This window comes from Alligator mississippiensis, chromosome 9 (genome assembly GCF_030867095.1).
Source record: "Alligator mississippiensis isolate rAllMis1 chromosome 9, rAllMis1, whole genome shotgun sequence".
In the NCBI taxonomy this organism is placed as follows: domain Eukaryota; kingdom Metazoa; phylum Chordata; order Crocodylia; family Alligatoridae; genus Alligator; species Alligator mississippiensis.
Genome location: NC_081832.1, coordinates 58,825,136 through 58,840,104, shown reverse-complemented (window position 1 = coordinate 58,840,104; position 14,969 = coordinate 58,825,136). Strand labels below are relative to the sequence as shown.

Below are 14,969 nucleotides of genomic sequence, written 5' to 3'. Positions count from 1 at the left end.
TCCCGAACCAAATAGCCTAGTGGCTAAATTGATATACTCACAGTGCCCAGCTGGCCTGTGACACCTGGGGTCCTCCCACAGCTGATTACCAAGCTGGGGAGGTGCAGGGGGTGGGAGGCGGGTCCCCCGTGCACTCGGTGGTGAACCCAGAAATGGACTGAAAATACTTCTGGTCCACTTCCAGGTCCACCGCTGAGCATGAGGGAGCCCTTCCAATGCTCCTGGTACCTCGAGGTATGTAGAAAAAACATTTAAAGCTGTGTCTATGGCCGAATCACTGATTCTGTCTATCAGTATTACATCTTTAGATTCGGATGTGACCAAGTCTAACTGGCCCAATGATCTGAATCCACAAATTGAATCACTGTCCCCTGAATCAGGCTGAATCTGAACTGAATATGGCCTGCTTTGCACATCCCTACTATCTAGCCATGTGGAGGGGGGCAGGGGCAAGCTAGCCTCAACATAGTCCTGCTGGGGAAAGGAGCTTGACCTGGCCCTACAGAAAGGGAAAGTGGCATGGCCAGGCTCCAACCCAGCCCCAAAGGGAGGGTGGGGACTGTGTCTCAACTTGGATCCAGAAGCCAGGGTGGGAGGTGGCCCCCACAGGGGAAGGGGTTACCGCCTGGCCTTGCACCAACTGGGCATGTGGGGCTTGGGAATTTGGCAGACCGGAGGGTGGCTGCATTAACATGGAATGCCTGGGAAACTACCAGGAGAAACTGGAAGTCCTCACACAGTCACTAAACTAGGATGTGAGTGGAATAACAGAGACTTGGTGGAATAGCTCACATGACTGGAGCATTGTCATAGATGACTATAAACTGTTCAGGAAGGACAGGGAGGGGAGAAGAGGAGGAGTAGTTGTACTTAATGTAAAGGAGTTGTATGATTGCTCATGGTCCAGCATGAAATTAGAGATAGGCTTGTTGGAAGTCTTTGGGTTAGGGTCAGAGGGCAGATCAACAAGGGTGATGATGCAGTGGGTGCCTGCTACAGACCACCAGACAAGGTAGATGAGGCTTCCTTTAAACAGCTAACTGAAGTTTCCTAATCACAGGCCCTGATTATCATGGAAGACTTCAATCCAGTGGCATACCAATGGAGGGGGTGAGGGGGAGGCCATGGGTGCCAGCCTCGGTGGAGGGGGCACTGGCTGGGCCCTCTAGAGGGTGCTTGGTCCTCTGCTGGCACTTCCAGTTTCACTGCCAGCACTTCTGGTTCCACCACCAGTGTTTCTGGGCTCAGCTATTGGCCACTGAGGGAGCCCCCCCCCCCCCATTCAGCGGTCGGCCACAGATGGGGGGGTGCGCAATTGCAAGTATTGGCCCCCAGGTGCCAGAGACCCATGGTATGTTGCTGCTTCAATCACCCTGGCATCTGCTGGGAGGGCAATACAGCAGTGCACAGGCAATCCAGGAAGTTTTTGGAGAGTGTTGAAGAGGCCAACCAGGGGCCATGGTCTTCCTGACCTACTGCTCACCTCAGTCCCTGGAAAAATCATGGAACAGTTCCTCAAGGAATTCATTTCTAAGCACGTGAGATAATTGGCTTTGTGGATGTGGGAAGAGCAGTGGACATTAGGGGCATGTGAAATGGGCTGTGTTCAATTTGGATTTGGCTTGAATCAGGGACAGTGATTTGATTAGTTGATTTGTATCACTGTCCCCAATTCATTCAGCTGAATCTGAATCTGAAGATTTGATCCTGATTCAGCCATAGACACAACTTTAAATGTTTTTTCTTCATATCTCGAGGTACCAGGTGCAGCTCATGAATGCTGCGATGGTGGGGCAGACGGAGCATCCTACAGGAGCATGGGCACCCCCCCCCGGTGTGCTTGGTGGTGAACCCAGAAGTGGACTAGAACTATTTCTGGTCCACTTCTGGGTCTGCTGGGGAGCATGCTGAGGGCCCCCCCCAGACCAAGGAGGCACCAGTTGCTGAACCAGGGGAAGGGGCAATGGAGGGGGACCCCGGTGTGCTCCCTGGAGGACCCAGAAGTGGACCAAAAGTGCTTCTGGTCCACTTCTGGGTCTGCTGCTGAGTGTGCTGGGGAGCCCCTTGCACTCCTGTGGGACACTTTATCCACCTTGGAGATTTGGCTATCAAATTGGGCTGAATCTCTGGCAAATCGAACTAGGGATTGAAGCTTTGCACAGCCCCAGTGGACAAGATATATCTTGACTACAGCAAGGCTTCTAATATGGTCTCTCACAACATTCTTGCAAGCAAGCTAAGGAAGTATGGATTAGATGAATGGTCTAAAAGGTAGATAGAATATTGGCTGGATCATTGGGCTCAGGGGATAGTAGTCAATGGTTTGACATCTATTTGGCAGCCGGTATCAAGTGGAGTGCCCCAGGGACTGGCCCTGGGGTTAGTTTTATTCAATATCTTCATCAATGACCTGGAAGATGGGACTGAGCGCACTCTCAGGAAGTTTGTGGATGACACCAAGCTGGGGGGGAAGTAGTAGATATACTGGAGGATAGGGCTAGGATTCAGAGAGACCTCAACAAATCAGAGATTGGACTAAAAGAAATCTCATAAGGTTCAACAAGGAGAAATGTAAAGTCCTGCACTTAGGACGGAACATCCCCATGCTCCTGTACAGGCTGGGAACTGAGTGGCTAAGCAGCAGCTCTGCAGAAAGGGACCCGGGTGGTTACAGTGGACAATAAGCTGAATATGAGCCAGAAGTGTGCCCTTGTTGCAAAGAAGACTAATGGCATACTGGGCTGCATTAATAGGAGCACTGCTAGCAAATTGAGGGAAGTGATTACTCTATTTGGCACTGGCAAGGACACATCTGGAGTACTGTGTCCAGTTTGGACCCCCCACGACAGGAAGGATGCAGACAAATTGAAGAGAATCCAGCAGAGGTCAACAAAAATGTTTAGGGAGTTGGGGCACATGACTTATAAGAAGAGGCTGAGAGAACTGGGCTCATTTAGTTTGCAGAAGAAAAGACTGACAGGATTTAATAGCAGTCTTCAGCTACCTGAAGGATCATTACACAGAGGATGGGACTAGACTGTTTTCAGTCATGGAAGATGACAGAACAAGAAGCAATGGTCTTGAGTTGCAGCAAGATAATTTAGGTTGGATATTAGGAAAAACTTTCTCACTAAGAGGGTAGTAAAGCACTGGAACAGGTTACCCGTAGAGATTGAGGAATCTTCATCCTTGGGGTTTATAAAACCCTGCTAGACAAAGTCTTGGCTGGGATGATACAGTTGGTTCTGTTTTGAGCAGGAGGTTGAACTAGATGAGCTCCTGAAGTCCCTTTCAACCCTAATTTTGTACAAGTCTATGGTTCTAATGGCCACTGCTCTCTTCTGCCAAATTCCTGACCCCTGGGGAGCCATGCAGGCCAGATGTGATGGCTCTGCAGGCTGCATTTGACCCATAAGCTGGTGGCTGAGCACCCCTGGTCTAGCCCAAAGCTTCTGCAAAAAGACCTGCGTGCACTTTACTCTTAGCACAGCTGCCTCACAGTTAGTCATTTACACAGACATGAAAAGTGCAGCCACATGTGTCATGAAGGCTAAGCAATCACACAAAAAGACTGCTCCATGAGGCAGAAGCCTCTATTAAAAAGGAAGTTTAAGGGGTAATAGACTTATACAAATGGAAAATGTGCCGTTATATAATGTGACTGCTAAGAGTGGCTCAGAAAAGGTTATGGATCATGATTGAAAGCTAAAGTATAATCAATGTCAATGAGTCCCAGAAATGAAACAAGTGCTGGCTCAGGTGAATCTAATTTTAGAAGAAAAAGGGAATCAACTTTTACACTGACATTAACAGTTAGGCCTCAGCTGAAAAATCATATTGAAGACATGCTTGGGTCAAAGTCACTGTGATTCAAGAATGAACTTGAGACTGTAACCTTCATGATTAGTGGAGTAAGCAGTGAAGAGACCAGCGATGAGAAGAAATGTAAAGTCTGTACAAGTGGCCAGAGGACCATACTGAGAATTGACTGGGCTAAACATGAAAAATTGGACTCCGGTTCCTAAAAGAACTTCAGTGGGAATGGCTCCCTGCTATTTTTTTTAAGTGATTTCTAGGAGGGAAGTAATGGAGTTTGGTAATCTGTGCTAGAAAAGAACACAGCCCACCAACACAAAGAGAGAGAGCCAGAGACATAAATGAATAACTCAGGAGGTGAATGGTGTCACAAAAGGTCAGTAAGTCTGTGGGGTAAGCAGTTACTGTTTCTCTAGAGCTCAGGAGAATCACTTCTGATGCACCAGCTTTTAGCTCAGAAAGAGCAGGCCTAACAGCACCTATGCACCTTATGGTTTCTGCTGCAGATCTGGGTACCAATGTCTTCACAGTTAGTATACGTATTTGTATAAATAAAAGTTATTTCTCTATGTGGCCCTGCTTACTTGCTATTCTGAATTCAGAGATGGGATATGGATTTTTGGTTCTTAGCAAGCTTTTGGGAGCAATCACCCTTCTTCAGGCATAGGGAGTCTCTGCTGTTGTGAGACTCCAAGGAATAAGAGAAGCTAAGGAATGAGATGGGATATGGAACACAGCATTTTATCTTTTCTTCACTCTACTGCTGCAGGACATCAAAATTCAGCTGACAAGTCAAATCATCTGCTTATTTACTATTAGGCACCAGGGACTGAGTTGAATGATACAGCAACTTTAGAAATAAATGGCCAGTGCCTCCATTTTAGCAAGCTACATTTTGCCTGTGGACTACTACTTCTTAAAGCAAAATACAAGATTATGGCTCAGTGTTAGACTATACATATTCACTTGAAGTTATCCAAAGACAAACTTAGCTAGATGAAAAGTATTTTTTTTACCTGCATAGATAACAATTCCTATTGCGACTTCAGTGTTTCTGATTGTACATCCACGAAGCAAAAGGTTTTCGCTGCTAAAACCAATCTTTTTGCTATCAGGCTGCTCCCTGCAAAGAAGGAAAATAAATGATGCAATATCCCTTTTTTATTCTCATACATATCTAATATGTAATTATTTGTTCTTGGGATGGAATTCCAGAGTTGTAAGGACTGAAAAAAATATTTCACTTTATTTGGCCCCAATCCAAACCCGGCCTAAGAGGATGTATCCAGAAGTCTGGGCACCTATTAAAACCAACTAGTATGGAGATATTGTCAAGACTGAAACCGGAGTCATTCATAGGATACCCTTTTTGATTGTGTTCTTTGCCTGATAGATACATTTTAGCATCTGTGCAGATAAGACGGTTATACAATTTAAACCAGGATTCAGATGGATTTATTGAGGAACACTCACAGGTGTTCTCCTTCAGATTTAGGTTAACAGACTCAACATTAGCATTTAAGGACAATATTCACAGTTATTATCTCAGGGAAGATCCACATGCAAGGCAAGAGTTTCACTATCTCTAGACCCAACATTATTTCCCTTCCCAGACTCACAACTTAGGATCCCTTTTCATAGGACAGACCTGATTGCTAGTAAAGCCTTGATTTTTTTTCAGCAAGCAAATCATTAGGGAGGTACTCCATCAATTTATCACGTGGCCCCTGACACTGAAGGCATCAGTATCTTTGCAAGTTTGATACACACAAAATGAGGTTCCTTCCTGAGGTCATTCCCAAAGCCTGGCCTTATGATGTGGGTTGATTTTAACAGTGTGGCATGTATTGCTATCTTAAAAGTCAGGATCAAATGAGGTTTCCAAGTATTTGTGATTTTCATTTACTACTGCTGGATTTTAGCCTCAGTTGGCATGTCTAAACATACAATTAATATCTCTGAATTGACTGTGTAGTAAATACAGGTGCATTAAACTGCTCCCAGGCACACATCTACATATGCATTTGAATTGGGAGCAAACTGAGCCGGACAGGAGCAGCTTAGTTCAGTGCTGGTCTTACCCTGATCTACCCCTCTGCAGCAGCCAGGGAGAGATCCAGGCTCCAGAAGCAGCTTCCTAGGTGCCAGCACCAGGCTGGAAGGGGCACAGGGGGGCAGCCTTAGACTGGAAGAGAGCTCCAGGGGTAGCCCTGAGCTGGCAGGCGAGACAGGAGGGCAGCTTCAGGTTGGCAGGGAAGGAGGTATGGAGGGCAGTCTTGTGCTGGCAGGGGCCTTGGGAAGTCAGGCTGGGGCTCAGGGTGGCAATGTTGGGCAGCATGTGTCTGCTGGCATGAGGCACGGTACCTGGGAGGTAGGCTTTACCTGGCACTGTTCTTGGGGGTTGAAACTGGAATCTGGGGGGCTGCAGTGCCTGGCACATGCCCCCAGCAGTGCGGCACAGTGCCCAGGTGGCAGGCAGCAGCTGGGTGGGGCCCTGCAGGTCAGAGCCAGGATCCAGGGGGTTGCAGCACCCAGCACATGCCCCCAGCAGTGGGGTATGGTGCCCAGGGGGCACACAGCAACTGGCAGAAGCCCTGGGAGGCAGAGCTGGGGTCTGGCGGGACAGTGTTGCCTGGCACATGTCTGCAGTGGTGGGGCACAGTGCCCAGGGATCATGCAGCAGCTGGCAGGGGCCCCTGGGGTCAGGCTAGGGGTCCTGGAGCCAGCATTGGCCAGCTGAAGAACTTCCCATTCCACATGACTGAAGAAGCTGCCAGCCATGTGGCTTGGCACCAAGCAGAAGGCTGGTGTGCTTATGTCCTGTAAAATATAGGTTCACATCAGGACTATTGGAATATGGCTTAATGTTAAATTTCATGAATTAGCCAGAGAAGTAAAACTTCTAGATTGCAATATGAAGCCATGATGAGGGTCAGAGTGAGGGAAATGTTCCCAGCTGGGAGGCTTATGACCATGCCTTGACAATCTGTTCCTGCGTGCACACTCTACACCCAGAAATACTTTGGTGAGACTGTTCTAGATCATCACCTGCAGTTGCTGTCAAGACCTGGGTCTCCAGCATGCTTGAAAATGGCCACTGGGGAAGATCCCATAGCAGCCTAATAGATATGAAGCCTGCAAGAGGGAGTGAGTGGTAGGGCAGGCTTGGAAACATCCTTGACAGGACAGACTGTTGCTGAGATGTAGACATACCCTAAATATGGCTTGTACATGAAACAGTTTATGGTGCAATAAAATGTAATTGCCTCAAAACTGAAGATGTGTTAGATATTCGTGTCAGTTAAAACATCTTTGCTAATACACTGAAGTGGAAAAAACCCCAAAACAATATTGTTTCTTTGTTTAGGAGTTTAGATAAGGCCTCGGCGAAATTATAAAATATAAGCCTCCCTATGTCCCTCTGACCTGGATTCAATCCAAGGAATTCAGTCCTTGTTTTCAAACAAGTCAAGCAGGAATGTCTAAGGTCACACGCACAATTTTAATAGAGTCAGTCCTTCAGAGTCCTTATAGTTTTATAGTGAGAACAAAAGAATAACTATAGAGGGAATAACTATAAAGGGAAAATGTAACCTGGCAGCATTGTATTATTTTACTGCAGGTACATACCTCCTAGAACATTTAGTTTATACTGGATAACACCCCCATTTATTCAAACAAAAGGTGATGTTTGAATATCAATGTAAAAGTGGCTCCATATGGGTTCTAAACTGATGCAACTGACAGTAAAACAAGAAGGAAGAACTCAAGTCTCATGCAACTCACCTTTGTATCCCCTGAATTTTATGGAAGTTGCTTTGTGCCATGTTACAGCAGACTATGTTAGAGACCTTCTGCAATTTACATGGCAGGCAAATGGTCTTAAGAGGGCAAAACGGCAATCAGAGACTCATATAAATTCAAGATGTCTTGATGCATCCATCTTCCTGATCAGTCCTACACTGGGTTTATCTTTGGGCACATTTACATGTGCTCCAACGTGTTCTCATTAGAACACGTTGGAGCAGACTCGGTTAATCAGAAGGCTTCAGTGTGCAGCAGTGTCTCGTGTATTCAGTGTTCCAGGTTTCAAAATGGTGGTGGGGGCACTTTAATTAAAGTTTGTGAACAAGCTTTAGTTAAAGCACCCCTGCTTTGAAACAAGGGATGCTGAATACATGAGATACTATGGACATTTTAGTTAGAGTGGCTCCTGAGAGCTGCTTTACTTAAAATGCCCCACCCCCCACCCCAGGGCATGGGTACAGACACCCTTTGAGACCGTATTAGACTACATTTATATGATCAGACAAGCACATTGACTACCTCACATATGAAAATCTCTCTGTATTCCACATATTTTAATATATGGAGCAATGAGAATATTTTAATATTCTCATTGCTCCCCTAGAGAGAACAATTGTGTGCATCTCCCTTTCCTGTTCTACAAAAGGAAAGAATACATTAGGGATAGTGAGCCTGATTCTTTTGAGAAGGAAGAATCCCTTAGGGTGACATTCTCTATTGGCCTACTGCATAGTTGAGAGAGTTAGGGCCTTGTTACACAGCAAACTTAAGTGGCTTTTTGAGCTCATAACCCCTGGATTGGCTGGACATTAACACCTTTAAGTGGCTTAAAGCACTAGTTATTTGGCTTAAAGTTATGCCACTCTAGGGCAGTATCCTGCAGTCTCCCAGGATGCTATGGCCCCTCTTGAGTAAGCAGGGACGCTGGAGTGCAGTGGGGCCAGGCATGGTGCCTCAACCCCTGGGCATTGGGTGGAGTGAGTGTTGAAGCCCCAGAATGCCTGGTGGTCCTGATGCCTCCTGCCAGTTCTTGGACCAGCTCGTTGCTCCTGCTGCTGGTGGCACGGGGGGACAAACTCTGAAGAAAAAAAGGATCGTACCCCTCAAATCTCAGGCGATGCCTAGCAAGCCAGTCATGGTGTGGGTAATGAACTCCAGAGAAAAAAAGGATCAGGCCCCTTGAGATCAAGCCCAATCCTTTTTTCACCAGAGCTTTCCCCTGTGCCACCGCCAGCCAGTTGGGCAGTGCCTTAGCTCTGAGGGGCCCAATCCTTTTTTTCTCTAGAGCCTGCCCCCCTGGCCTGCCCCAGTCCAGGCTGCCAGCTGGCCAGGAACTGCCTAAGAAACATTTTACATAGTCTTCTAGTCTTGCATCTGTTCACCAAACCTCTTGTGGCAAGTCATAGCTGTGCAGATGAAGACAGTCAGAGATGGCTTTTTGCCTTAAGGTGTGACTGCTCCACTAAGCTGAACAACACTATCGAATTAATATTTGGGAAGCTTACAGCATAAAGTGTAACAAGGCCCTTAGATAAGCTCTCAAAAGCAAGGCATTCTTCTTCAGGTCTTCTTGATTCTTGCCTCACTTATACTGGTTTACACTAGTAAATTTATACTTTTGCATTAATATAACTGTTGACTTCTGTGGAATTACTACAAGTGCAAAATCAAGCAAAATTAGTTCATTCATGACATCTTTCTTCCCTGTGGTCAGAAAAAACAGAACCTTGCAGAAAAACAAAACAGCACTTGAAGGTCTCTGAACTCTGGGAGGGATATTGTAAACTTAAATCCAACCCAAACTGGTTCTTACAGTGTTGGGTTTGAGGCCAGTTTTAAAAGGGTACTGGGCTTAGAGATATCTGAAAACTTCATGAAAGCAACTCATGTCGTGTCGACATGTATAGACTCCAAGCCTGAAAATTAACCTTGATTTGGTCTCAGACCACAAACTGAAACTCCAGGTATGCTGGCCTTAGACATCTCAGCTCAAGTATATGGTGATACAGTTTCTGCAACATACTTAGGGTTTTTTAATGATACTTTTAAGTTCAGAAGTGATCTAATGACAATTATAGAAAGCTCATTATAGCAAATACTTACACGTAACCTTTGAATTTATTGAGATCATTATTTGGCATCTCACAGACTATGGTATTTTGGAAAAATTCTGGATGAAACTCAGAGCTCTGCAAAAGAAAATACATTTCAGGGTTATTAGGGTGTCTAAAAACTCTTTAAAAATATAAAATAAAAATGGCTAACTGCAGTCAAAGATTTCAAGATAACCAATACAGGCAAACCTTTACTTGGTGGGTCATATAATATTAAATCTAAAATAACAATCTTGGCAACCCCATTACACTGCTAAAAAATAAAGAGTCCTGGGAAAGAGTGGGGAACAAGTTCCCTGCCTACACTGTACAGAGATGTCTAGTTTTTATTTTTTAGTCCTCTATACAGAAAAAATGTTGTCCTTGGATTTGTATAGTACTCTTGTTGAATAGTGGATACATCAAAAAGGTACAAGTTGGCCTTAATTTTGTTTGTAGTCTCTCAGAGTTTGTTTTGATTTTCAATGAAACCTTAGAGTTTGAGTGATGTCTAAGTTTTATAGTATGGGGCTTGGAATCAATGTCCCTAGGTTCCATTCCGAGCTCTTCTAGAGTCTTGGTATGTGACCTTGAGGTAGCTACTTAATATCACTGTGGATGATTTAACTACCTACAAAACAGTGAGGGCCATACTTACTACCCTCACATAAAATAAGAATAATAAATATTGATAAAAAATGTTGAGATACTTAGTTGAAAGTCCATTTGGACATTCTGCTTCTCCCTTTGGAATATCCCATTACTATCTTCCTGGTGCAACGCACTGTCTTAATAAGGTCAGTTCATCTTTACACTTGATAGGTTTATACATTTTTAACATTGGCGCCTTTGTCTTTTAGGGGCACCAGTCCTAATTCTGTTGATTTACCCTTTTAACAGATATCTAGCAATGTGTTCACAAGACATGTTTACAATGATCAGCAAGACATGCTAGGAACATCAGATATAAGTACAACCTCAGAAAAATCAGAATTCTAGCATGATGGATTAACTTAATTATTGTTTGACTCATACACGTTTTATAGTTCATCCTCCTCTAAGTCCCCTTTACCTGAAATTAAAACATGGGAATTCAGAAAGCATTTAACTTAATCAAATCTGTAAAAATTATATTTAACTTCAGTTTAAATGGAATGCAATCCTTTAGCCATGAAATATGCTTTCATAAGGAGGTAGTTTTCAGCAACATACCAATATGGCATGAGCCAGATGAGGAAAAATATGAACTCTCTTCTGGCACAATAGTTTTTTCCTCTCATTTTCCATAACAGTCCTGGGTTACACATCCACAAAGGATATTATTATAGTTCCACATGGAAGTAAGTTAATTCCCAGTAATGTGTTAATACATAGTAGAATTAACTGAAGAAAATGTTGGGTTGGATGCAACTGTCAGCCCTCATTTAAAATAGCTATAAGAACTAGTTAAGCCCCTTTGGGTGCATCTACATGAGACCCTTAATGTGTGGTAGACTAATTCTACTGTGTATTAGCATATCACAGCAAAAACCATGCTAATGCTCAGTAGAATCAGTCTACTGCATGTTAAGTGTCACAAACAGATTGTGCACTTTTGTTACTGTGCATTAGTGGTGACTACTGTGCATTTATGTAGTACCTTATATTAGAGGTACTAAATTTAATGTGCAGTAGCAAAGGTGCATTCATGCACATGTAGATGTGACCTTTATGAAATAAAAACAGTCTCTAAACTGAACTTGGGCATATGTCATCATCCAATTCAAGAGCACTTCAAAAGTTAATCAGGAATTTGAATTATGCTGGTTGAAAGGGTTCACTGGGCATTGCTTATGGAGGAGTATATGTGTTACTTCTCACATGCACATTAAGAGCTCAAAAACAGATGTAGAGAGGGAGCAGAGTGACAAAGGCAGCTTGAGAAGCACTGGTGGAATAACCCTGATATAAAGCTAAAAGAAGGCTTTTCAGACTAACTGCTTTCTGAAAAAAAAAGGCTTGGAGTTGAGCAAAGACAGTTTCTCATATTGTTTGATTCCTTATGTCCTCAAGGAAACAAGACTTTACACATTCCTTCTAAATAAAAACAATCGGATCAAAATGCCTATCACTGATTTTTCCTCCTTACTGGAACAACATGCAATGGCCTGAATTTCTGATTACCTTCAGTGGCTCTGCACTGTTGCCTCTGGCTTCGCACCCAGCTGCTCGCTATCTGCCCCCCACTTCCCCCCGCCACTGCCAATGGCAGTGGCAGCTTTTTTGGATCTGGGGTGTGTGGGATCAGGGTGGGGGCGGGGCCTTGCACCCTGCTCAGATCAGCTCTGGTTGCTGCTAATTCATCTGAAGTCTCCACTAAACTGAACGGGGAGGTGGGGGGAAGATGGATGAAACAGTTGCAACACCCACTGGGACTGCATTAAAACAAGAAGCCCCACTGGAAAGGAATTAAATTGATCAACTGTTGTGGCAGAAATAAACATTTGGAAATTTTTGCCCTAGTTGTTCCTATTTTTATACCTTAATTTAAATTTCCCTTTGCAATAACTAGAAAAAGATTTGTGTAATTCAGAGAATAGTCTATATGTTTTAATATTTTGCTCCATTTCCAATGATAGTTTCACTGAAGCAAGATGTTTCACTCTGGATGTGGCTAATTAAACTTATTTTTTTCTATTTGATAACCATAACTAGTATGCTTGAAAAGTTATTTAAGAGTATGAATACAACTCTAACATCACTTCCTCATAATTTTGAGATTTATCAAAGGATGACTCCTGAGGAACATACAATCAATAGCTCACGAAAAAGAAATTTGAACTATACAAAAAAGTCAGCATTGATGTTTTAATTGTATCACTGCCATCATTCAACCTGCTATCTAAAGATAGAAAATTTTTAATTTTAGTTAACTTTTCATATTTAAATCTATTATAATTACCTACACAAGTACACACTGTACTTTCAACTAAAGCCTTTCATGATTTAGTTTCAAATTAATAAGCCGAAGAACTATTAACTAGTTAATCTATCTCAAGCTGTTGCATTGTCACTTAAACACACAAGCCAGTCTTGCAGGTGGTTGATTGGGAATGAAGTGTGAGATGCACTGAACATCAATACAGAAACAGGTATTTATTTTGTCTGGCAGAAATTGGAATTGGAAAAGGTATTATTAACTCTATTTCTTAACTAAAAAGAAAGCAGTTCCTCTGTTACCTGTCTTCCATATTCTATGCTCCATGATACAATCTGTAGGCGATGGAATTCTTTGAACATTGGAAAATAGGTGCTGTAGTTTCAGGCACCCAAATGTATAGGAAGACAAATTCATTTCCTGAAAGGCACTACTGTCTTGGGAAGGCAAACATTTAGTGTTCCTCAGTATTACATGTCTCCAGTTGTCTCCCCTGCCACCGGCCCCCCCCCAAAAAATTGGTTATCATAGTACTAGACACCTGGCAGAAGTTACATTTATGATGTGATTAACTAGTCAATCACATCTTAAACAGTAACCTGGCCACACATTCAGGCAATTAATGTCACAATAAAATGGGAAATAAGCCACAAAACTATTCCACAAAATACATGTAATAATTTTATGGATGGTTTCCATTATTTCTTCAAATGAACAGGTGACAGGGTCCTCACCATGCAGCCTGATGCCAGCTTAATGTTGAGGCTCTGGGACTAGCCCCTGTGTGGTCCCACAATCATAGTTCCAGGATCCCCTGGCACTGGCAAGTAATAATGGCATTATTGGGATCTGATTGTGCATCCTGGCATATATGTATGGCAGAAGGTGCAATTGTTGGGATTAGGGATCAGATCCCATTATGCCATTAAGTTAATGTGCGCCAAAGGCCCAATTTATTATGCAGTGCATTCATGCCAATGGATGGCTTGTCTCTGCAGTAGGGCTGTGCGAAGCTTTGGTCCCTGATTCGATTCGGTGGAGATTCGGCCCAATTTGATGGCCAAAACTCTGAATCCAAATCAAATCAGGAGACCCTTTAATTTCTCTGAATCAAATCGGAACCCTCCGAATCGATTTGGAGACATTTGGAAAGATTCGGCGATTCAGACATAGACACAGCTTTAAATGTTTTGTCTACATACCTCTAGGTAGCTGGTAGCTCATGAATGCTGTGCTGCGGTGGCACATGGAGTGCCCCACAGGAGCACGGGGGCTCCCCAGCGCACTCGGCAGCAAACCCGGAAGTGGACCAGAAGCTGAGAGCATTCACAAGCCATGCTGGTACCTCGAGGTATGTAGAAAAAACTTGAAAGCTGTTTCTATGTCCGAATCGCTAATTATCTGAATAAGCATCAAATCTTCAGATTTGGATTCGTCCGAATCGAATCAGGGAGAGTGATCCGAATCAATGAATCGAATCTCTGTCCCTGATTTGGGCTGTATCCAAATGTGAATCAAATAGGGCCTGCTTCACACACCCCTACTCTGCAGCTATACCTTATACAGACATTCAGTTCTACTGGGAGAACTGTTGCTCTGCTGAAAGAAACCACAGGCATACAAACATTCCAGCTTTTTCTCCCAGAACAAAAAAGGTTGTTCTGGGACAGCCATAACTTGACTACAACCAGATAGAAATTGCTTCTGGGACAGCTTTTCCTGAAAGACTGAATGTCTGTACACTTTTCCACAGTTTAATGCTTCCTGGGGACCAAGAGGAGCCAAGCTGTGGAGGAAGGCTCCTGTGTCTTCTAGGGACTGTGAGGAGCAGCTGCTTGAGCCCCTCCCATAGACCAGGAGGGAAAAGGAGAGCAGCAGCTGCCACCTGCTCACCAACTGCTTCTTACTCTGGAGTCCATAGAGTGAGAAGCAGACGGGGGGTTTCCTCTACTGCTCCCTCTGCTCAGCTCTTGGGACCCGAGTAGAGAGCAGTGATGTGAGCGCCCTGCTTGCTTCTCGCTCTGGTGTCCCCAGTGTGAGAAGTGGGTACAAGGCTTTGTCCTGCTGCTCCAGTCCTGCTGTTCCATTCCCCACTGGGAACAGGAAGACTGGAATTGTTCATGCTTTCCCCAGACCAGAATCAGTCCACACTCGTGAGAAGGTGTGAAGAGCAGGGAAGAGAGGGCAGTTGCAGACAGAACATCTGTACTGTTCCCTCTCCTGGAATCATTTCTAGCAGTGGGAGTTTTCCACCACTAGAAATGAATGCTTGTACATGGCCTAGGTTGAAGAAGAGGTAATTAAGCCTCTCAGAACATTCTTATCTAACATGTCAC

The 14,969-nt window shown here is 44.0% G+C and overlaps 1 protein-coding gene across 5 annotated transcripts in view; it reads right to left on the bottom strand.

Moving 5' to 3' along the window:
* The window catches only part of ATP10B (ATPase phospholipid transporting 10B (putative)), a 310,708-nt gene that overhangs the window by 47,248 nt on the left and 248,491 nt on the right, over nt 1–14,969 (bottom strand). For all 5 annotated transcript variants that reach the window (XM_019478644.2, XM_014597506.3, XM_059733475.1 and 2 more), the window contains 2 exons: nt 9,727–9,812; nt 4,833–4,939 (listed from right to left, as the gene is read on the bottom strand). In XM_019478644.2, the coding sequence (XP_019334189.1) occupies nt 4,833–4,939; nt 9,727–9,812 (193 nt within the window). The remainder of the gene's footprint in view (nt 1–4,832; nt 4,940–9,726; nt 9,813–14,969) is intronic.